Genomic DNA, 9296 nt, shown 5'->3' with positions numbered 1-9296 from the left:
TTCTAACCAAGTCTTGCAATACTCCGACGTAACGTCTGGTGTTGTGAGCCGTGAAATATCTCCACATCCTCGTTTTCAGCGTACGGTTGAATCTTTCGACCACAGAGGCCTTTAGATCGCTGGCCGTGGAGAAGTGTATGATACCGTGTTTCTTCATCAGAGTCTTAAATGTATTATTATAAAATTCCTTTCCGGCATCCGTCTGTAGTTTTTCAGGTATTTGGCTTTCGCTAAAGACTGACGCAAAAGCCTGCGTGACCTCGCTGCCGGACTTCTTCTTTAAAACACGAACGTAGGCCTTTTTTGAAAACACATCTATGACGGTCAGTAGATAGTTAAAGCCATCGTTTTCCCCGGACAATTCCCTCATATCGCAAAGATCTGCCTGAAATTGTCTGAGAGGTCTCATCACTATAACTCTATTCCTAGCAAAATGTGTCCTGGCCGGTTTATGCAGAGTATAGGCGTCTTGACCTGCTAAAAATTCTTTCACATCTCCTAACTTCACTTTTCTACCCATCTTGTTTTGAACGGCTCTATGGAGTCTATCAACACCCCCGTAGCTGCCGGGATTTGCGACATCGTAATATAGTTGTTTCATAGACCGTTTCTCTGCCATGTTAACTTTACCAGTTACAGGGTTTAACTAACCTTTTCTGCGTGAGAAAAGCACTTTATCTAAAATCCTAAGTCTAAAAATGTAAACAGGATTTTGGTGTCGCTGATGTAAACAAACCAACTGCTCCCCTTCCTAAACTCTGAGCCTGTCCGTCTGCAGTAATGGTCGTAAACGGTCGTAAACGGAGGAGGAGGGTGACGAGTCTTCAGCCACTTTGCACAAAGATATACAGACAGACAGACAGATTGCTTAAAGACTATGTCTGTCGAAAATTAAACATTAAACCCCTATCCCTCGTATTAAACATTTAAATTAACCCCTAACACAGCCTTTAACTAATAAACCTTCAGGATTGAACGTTATAACCTTAGTTCTGTTTAAACCCCCTCTATTCAGAGCATGAGCTTCCCACGATCCTAAACTAATGTTTCTTCAGAACAACAATAACAACACTGACCACACCTGGTGCAAACGCCTAATAAAACCATCAGGATTAAAACGTTATCGCCTTAATTCTGTTTAAACCCTCATCTTCCCACGACCGTAAACTAATGTTTCTTCAGAATAACAACAACAAGGACACCTGGTGCAGACATCTGTTGCAGACACCTGTTGTAGGCTATCAATCAATCTGACATATAGCACCTGTACGACCTTTATGACCTCCTCCCCCCTCAGAAAGGGGGGCGGGGCGGGGCGGGGGCGGGGGGCGGGGGGCGGGGGGCTGGGGGGCGGGGGGCGGGGGGCGGGGGGCGGGGGGTAATCAATCAAATTTTGACACAAAGCACATTGCTATTTCTCTCTGACAGAGTGTCTGTACAGGAAAGGACAGAGCGTCTGTACAGGAAAGGACAGAGCGTCTGTACAGGAAAGGACAGAGCGTCTGTACAGGAAAGGACAGAGTGTCTGTACAGGAAAGGACAGAGCGTCTGTACAGGAAAGGACAGAGCGTCTGTACAGGAAAGGACAGAGTGTCTGTGCAGGAAAGGACAGAGCGTCTGTACAGGAAAGGACAGAGCGTCTGTACAGGAAAGGACAGAGCGTCTGTGCAGGAAAGGACAGAGCGTCTGTACTTCCTCAGAAGGCTGGCGTCCTTCAACATCTGCAAGAAGCTGCTACAGATCTTCTACCAGTCTGTGGTAGCGAGTGGTGTGCTGGGGGGGCAGCCTCAAGAAGAAGGATGCTGGGGGGGGCAGCCTCAAGAAGAAGGATGCTGGGGGGGGGGGCAGCCTCAAGAAGAAGGATGCTGGGGGAGGGCAGCCTCAAGAAGAAGGATGCCGGGGGGGCAGCCTCAAGAAGAAGGATGCTGGGGGGGCAGCCTCAAGAAGAAGGATGTTGGGGGGGCAGCCTCAAGAAGAAGGATGCCGGGGGGGCAGCCTCAAGAAGAAGGATGCTGGGGGGGGGGGCAGCCTCAAGAAGAAGGATTCTGGGGGGGGGCAGCCTCAAGAAGAAGGATGTTGGGGGGGCAGCCTCAAGAAGAAGGATGCTGGGGGAGGGCAGCCTCAAGAAGAAGGATGCTGGGGGGGCAGCCTCAAGAAGAAGGATGTTGGGGGGGCAGCCTCAAGAAGAAGGATGCTGGGGGGGCAGCCTCAAGAAGAAGGATGCTGGGGGGGCAGCCTCAAGAAGAAGGATTCTGGGGGGGGGGGCAGCCTCAAGAAGAAGGATGCTGGGGGAGGGCAGCCTCAAGAAGAAGGATGCTGGGGGGGGGGGCAGCCTCAAGAAGAAGGATGTTGGGGGGGCAGCCTCAAGAAGAAGGATGCTGGGGGGGCAGCCTCAAGAAGAAGGATGCTGGGGGGGGGGCAGCCTCAAGAAGAAGGATGTTGGGGGGGCAGCCTCAAGAAGAAGGATGCCGGGGGGGCAGCCTCAAGAAGAAGGATGCTGGGGGGGCAGCCTCAAGAAGAAGGATGCTGGGGGGGGGGGGCAGCCTCAAGAAGAAGGATTCTGGGGGGGGGCAGCCTCAAGAAGAAGGATGTTGGGGGGGCAGCCTCAAGAAGAAGGATGCTGGGGGAGGGCAGCCTCAAGAAGAAGGATGCTGGGGGGGCAGCCTCAAGAAGAAGGATGCTGGGGGGCAGCCTCAAGAAGAAGGATGCTGGGGGGGGGGGGCAGCCTCAAGAAGAAGGATGTTGGGGGGGCAGCCTCAAGAAGAAGGATGCTGGGGGGGCAGCCTCAAGAAGAAGGATTCTGGGGGGGGGGCAGCCTCAAGAAGAAGGATGCTGGGGGGGGGGGCAGCCTCAAGAAGAAGGATGCTGGGGGAGGGCAGCCTCAAGAAGAAGGATGCTGGGGGGGGGGCAGCCTCAAGAAGAAGGATGTTGGGGGGGCAGCCTCAAGAAGAAGGATGCTGGGGGGGGGGCAGCCTCAAGAAGAAGGATGTTGGGGGGGCAGCCTCAAGAAGAAGGATGTTGGGGGGGCAGCCTCAAGAAGAAGGATGCCGCACGCCTGGACAAACTGGGGAGGAAGGCGGCTCTGTGGTTGGCTCAGAGCTGGACAGCCTGACATCTGTGGCAGAGCGACGGACACTGAACAGACTCCTGTCCATAATAGACAATCCACAACATCCACTGCACAACACCATCTCTATAATCCACAGCATCCACTGCACAACACCATCTCTATAATCCACAGCATCCACTGCACAACACCATCTCTATAATCCACAGCATCCACTCCACAACACCATCTCTATAATCCACAGCTTCCACTGCACAACACCATCTCTATAATCCACAGCTTCCACTGCACAACACCATCTCTATAATCCACAGCATCCACTGCACAACACCATCTCTATAATCCACAGCATCCACTGCACAACACCATCTCTATAATCCACAGCATCCACTGCACAACACCATCTCTATAATCCACAGCATCCACTGCACAACACCATCTCTATTATCCACAGCATCCACTGCACAACACCATCTCTATAATCCACAGCATCCACTCCACAACACCATCTCTATAATCCACAGCATCCACTGCACAGCACCATCTCTATAATCCACAGCATCCACTGCACAACACCATCTCTATAATCCACAGCATCCACTGCACAACACCATCTCTATAATCCACAGCATCCACTCCACAACACCATCTCTATAATCCACAGCATCCACTGCACAACACCATCTCTATAATCCACAGCATCCACTCCACAGCACCATCTCTATAATCCACAGCATCCACTCCACAGCACCATCTCTATAATCCACAGCATCCACTCCACAACACCATCTCTATAATCCACAGCATCCACTGCACAGCACCATCTCTATAATCCACAGCATCCACTGCACAACACCATCTCTATAATCCACAGCATCCACTCCACAGCACCATCTCTATAATCCACAGCATCCACTCCACAGCACCATCTCTATAATCCACAGCATCCACTCCACAACACCATCTCTATAATCCACAGCATCCACTGCACAACACCATCTCTATAATCCACAGCATCCACTCCACAGCACCATCTCTATAATCCACAGCATCCACTCCACAGCACCATCTCTATAATCCACAGCATCCACTCCACAACACCATCTCTATAATCCACAGCATCCACTGCACAGCACCATCTCTATAATCCACAGCATCCACTGCACAACACCATCTCTATAATCCACAGCATCCACTGCACAACACCATCTCTATAATCCACAGCTTCCACTGCACAACACCATCTCTATAATCCACAGCTTCCACTCCACAACACCATCTCTATAATCCACAGCATCCACTGCACAACACCATCTCTATAATCCACAGCATCCACTCCACAGCACCATCTCTATAATCCACAGCATCCACTCCACAGCACCATCTCTATAATCCACAGCATCCACTGCACAACACCATCTCTATAATCCACAGCATCCACTCCACAGCACCATCTCTATAATCCACAGCTTCCACTGCACAACACCATCTCTATAATCCACAGCTTCCACTCCACAGCACCATCTCTATAATCCACAGCATCCACTGCACAACACCATCTCTATAATCCACAGCATCCACTGCACAACACCATCTCTATAATCCACAGCATCCACTCCACAGCACCATCTCTATAATCCACAGCATCCACTGCACAGCACCATCTCCAGGCAGAGGAGCAGCTCCACTGACAGACTGAGGAGATCCTTCCTCCCCCACGCCATCAGACTCTTCAACACCTCTCGGGGGAGGCCTTAGGCCTTAGTGGACACAAAGCCCTGGACTTACTACACACACACTAACCCTTGAGACACACACACACACACACACACACACACACACACACACACACACACACACACACACACACACACACACACACACACACACACACACACAGACACACAGACACACACACACAATACTTATCTTAATTATTGTTTATTGCTTAATTATTTGCTTAATTATTGTTTATACTGAAGGTATATTCGTCTATTTTACCTATTGCTTTTTTTTTTACCCTGCATGCCCCTGTGTTTCCATATTGCTGCTGCTGGAACTGTGAATTTCTCATTAAAGTATTTATCTATCTATCTATCTATCTATAAGCACATTGCAGCCAGTGGTGGAAGCACTACCAATCTTCTTCACCACTTCAAAACGTGGCACAAACTGCAATATGAAGAGTGTTTGAAGCTACGCGCTACAGAAGCCACAGGCGCAGGAAGCCGTTCCCAACCCAACAAAGCTCCAGCCCCAAAACAAAGCTCACTTCAAGCTTCATTTTCCCGCAGTGTGCCGTACGGGAAGAAAAGCGACAGGTGGTGTGCAATAACAAAAGCAGTTTGTCTGTCTTCTAATGTCTACCTCAAGTTTATCAAAGTAAAAAAAGTGTTTTTTTATTTAATGTTTATTGAGTTAATAGTCTTTTTCTTGTGCAACGGTTCAGATAAGCTATTAAGTTAACAAAAAGAAACAAGCTGATGTTTAAAAAAAAGTTCATCTTAAACTGAGCACTTTGTTTTGTTTTCTCTTTATATATAAATGCTGCCATCAGAAAAAGATTGACCTATTTTATTTGATAAGCTATTTTTATTTAAGATATTATATTATTTAAAAGTGCACCTTACGGAGCTTTGTTATACAGTCTTAATGTTTGCATTTTAGAGTGAGTTTTCAATAAAACTAAGTATTTTGGTAACTTGTATTTGGCTTTGACTTTGACTTAACATTTCATTTCATTTTGCGGAAAAAATATCGGGATATATATCGTATATCGATATTCAACCTAAATATATCGGGATATGACTTTTGGTCCATATCGCCCAGCCCTACCCTGTCCACATGATCCAAAACAATCTTTTTTCTCTCCAGCATTCTCAAACACCATTCCATCACTATGAACTGGGATCAACACGATGCCTGAGGGCATGTAGTACGTATGACAGGCCTTTAGGGGGCGCTGTGACTCACCCAATACACACACACACACACACACAAAAAACCCACAGAAGAAGACTGGATTGGAGAAAAAAACAACACTTTGAATTATTAGGCAGCAGTAAACAATGGTGAAAAGATGAAGTAGAGATGTTAGAGTCGAGACTGAATCTGACGATCGCAAGTTACATTTGCCTGTTTTTGGTCAGTTTTATGCTACTTTGGAGGAGATTCAACTGGTTAATGATGTGCAATAACAGGTAATTGACTTAGATCATGCGTACGACACTCCTGTCCTGAAGTGCAGCGTGTTATTGAAAATAACGCACACTATGATTCACTGTTTGAGGCTTGTTAGCTGGAGACTGGCGATGCATCACGTGGCTGTTTATCCTCCCACACGTTCAGAAACCACTCTAAAGATTGTGTTTTTGTTTTTTTGTTGTCTTTCTTTTTTTTTTTTTTCAATGTCAGTCGATGTCGGCTGCGATGGCGTCGCTCTGTGGTCGTCCTCCTCATCTTGCTGGTGGTCAGCATTACCGTCAAACCTTTCAGGTGACGTCACATCACTGTTATTAAACTTTCCTGCTCCATTATGGCGACGATTTTACAGTTTTTAATCAGTCAGTCAAAGTCATAGTTCATCTTGTTTTTTCACATTTTATTTACCTTAGATGTGTATATATGTATGTGTTTATTGCTGTTTTGTTGTTTATTTGTGCAGATTTTTTTGCTCATTTGATTGCTGTCTCCTACTCGAGCTTTATATACTGTTGTGATGAAACACTTCAACTCACACAACCAGGAAGTCACAGTCACGTACTCCTGATGGCCTAAAAAAATATTTGTCTTTCAGCAAAAAGAAAAATGTACTTGATAAACTTTTCTGTGAACATAGTGTTTACTATATGTGATTATGTACAGTATGTGTGTGTATGTTTGTGTGTAGTATATTGTATATTGATTAATTTATTTATACTTTTGCAGTGCCCATTTGAACCTTTTGGCCCTCAATGGGAAAGCTGCAGTGAATAACTTGTGGACAAATGACGACACCAAAGAGCCTCAGAACGACGGTCCAATTCAGGGGTTCCAGCAGCAAGACGGCTTATTGGAGGTCAAAAGTCCAAATGAGCGCGCTGGAAAGCTGTTCAATCAGAAGCTTCTGGGAGGAGGGGAAAAGAACCTCAGAAAATCCTGCCAACCAAAATCTCACCTTGTTTATCTGAAGACACACAAAACGGCGAGCAGCACTGTCCAAAACATCCTGTTCCGGTATGGTGACACCAGGGGGTTGACCTTCGCCTTTCCCCATGATGGACTCCTGCTGTGTTACCCAGAATATTTTAACACACATTGTGTCAAAAAGAACGGCCTGACTCATTTTGACATTCTATGCAACCACATGAGGTTCAGAAAGTCTGAGGTGAGCTTCTTCACCAAGTGATTCTCAATTAACTTTTGTTGTTTGTTTGAGTGTTTGACTGTGAATTACTAGTTCAGATTGTGTGTCAATGTAAACATCACTGTTGTACTCATCAGCAAAAGTCAGTAATTGATTAGTTAGTATTGATTTCCTTTTAAAATAGAGGCAGTTTTCATATGAATTTCATATGGATTCAAACAAGAACTTACCAGGAATGTTGTATTGCAGCCACGCCCCCTCACACCAGCCACATGTCCATGAAGTGGCATTTTAACTTTTCAACTGCACAGCTTAGTTATTGCTTCATATGTTTTCAGGGGGGAAAAAACATTTGGCTGAACTGTTTCGAGGATTGACGCCTCCCACCCTGCAGATAAAACTCATTTCGGCCGCTCGTATCCCCGATCTCATTCGTTTGGTCATGACCCAAAGTTCATAGGTGAGTGTGGGGATGTAGACCGGCAGGTATATAGAGAGCTTTGCTTTATAGCTCAGCTCTCTCTTCCCCACAACGGTCCAGTACAATGACTCCTTTACTGCCATAGATCTGAGGGTCACTCGGTCACACGAGTCTTTCTGCCATGACCAGGCCACAGTCCAGGAAGGGACAGAAGAAAAAAAAGCAAACTGCTTGAATATAAGGCAGGGACGTTTTCCCCCCACTGTACATGAAAAAATATATATGTGTGTGTGAATTTGCTTACTAAACACTATCATGAGCCAGTGTGGTAAAGTGTTTTGCCGAAGGTACAACCCTCAGTAAGACCCTGGAACAGTAGTATCATGTATTTGATATATGTATGACACATAATGTTTTGTTTTTTTTAATGCATTAATCTTTGTTACTTTATGTTTTGCTCAAGGTGGAGAAACTGATGCCCAAAGATTCCTTCTACTTTTCTATTCTGAGACATCCTGTGTCTATGATGGAGTCTACTTTTATGTTCTTCAGGACCATTACAACCTTCAGTAAGTTCAAATCCTTGGATGACTTCCTCGACAATGGCCAAGATGACAGATCACTGACGCACAACCATGTTCACAACACTCTTGCTTTTGACCTTGGCTATGACAACACTGCCACAGCTGACACCTCAGGCCTGGAGACAATAGTTAACAAAGTGATTGCTGGCATAGAAAAGGACTTCCACCTGATTCTGATCACTGAATACTTTGATGAGTCCATGATCTTGCTCAAGCACGCCCTCTGCTGGTCCCTGGATGATGTTGTTTCCTTTAAGATCAACAGTCGCGCTAACGAAACTCTTACTTCTGTTACAATGAAAACTGCTGAGAAAATCAAGAAATTTAATATTTTAGACTGGAGGATTTATCAACACTTTAACACCACCTTCTGGAACAAAGTGAGAAGTCTGGTTGGGGAAGAGGAGATGAAGCTTGAAGTTTCTCAACTGAAGGAGCTACAAGCCAAGTTATCAAACACCTGCTTGGAAGGTGGACAGGCTGTCAATGCAAAGGAGGTAAAAGAGAAGATGGCGGAGCCTCTCCATCGTGAAACAGTGGTCCTTCAAGGTTATAACCTCAATCCCAACTTAGACATTCAAACCAAAGAAACATGCCAAAGAATGATAACGTCAGAACCACAGTACAAAAGACTTTTGTATAAAAAGCAGTTTGTAGTGAAGTAAAAGCCTACAAGTTTTTCTTCACTTTGGAAGTGAAGAAAAAAAAATCAATAAACATGCAACAGCAAACAGATATTAACAATTTACCAGTGCTGTCAATTGATTATAAAAACCTATAATTAATTGCACAATTTTCTGTAATTAATTGTGATTGTTCAAACGTTTTCAACTTTAGACAAGCTAGTAATAAAAATCTTATGGAAAATGAAATGATGTA

General features: G+C 45.5%; 1 protein-coding gene across 1 annotated transcript; it reads left to right on the top strand.

Moving 5' to 3' along the window:
- Nucleotides 1-8308: 8308 nt before the first annotated feature.
- LOC308148574 (galactose-3-O-sulfotransferase 2-like) lies at nt 8309-8914 on the top strand (the record flags this gene model as incomplete). The annotated part of the gene is made up of 1 exon (XM_080522048.1): nt 8309-8914. A coding segment is annotated over one exon (606 nt), but the record flags the coding sequence as incomplete, so codon positions are not given.
- Nucleotides 8915-9296: the final 382 nt, after the last annotated feature.

This window comes from Blennius ocellaris, assembly GCF_963422515.1.
Source record: "Blennius ocellaris genome assembly, contig: SCAFFOLD_202, whole genome shotgun sequence".
Taxonomy (NCBI): domain Eukaryota; kingdom Metazoa; phylum Chordata; class Actinopteri; order Blenniiformes; family Blenniidae; genus Blennius; species Blennius ocellaris.
The sequence above is the reverse complement of the archived record's forward strand: the minus strand, read 5'-3'. Positions and strand labels throughout refer to the sequence as shown.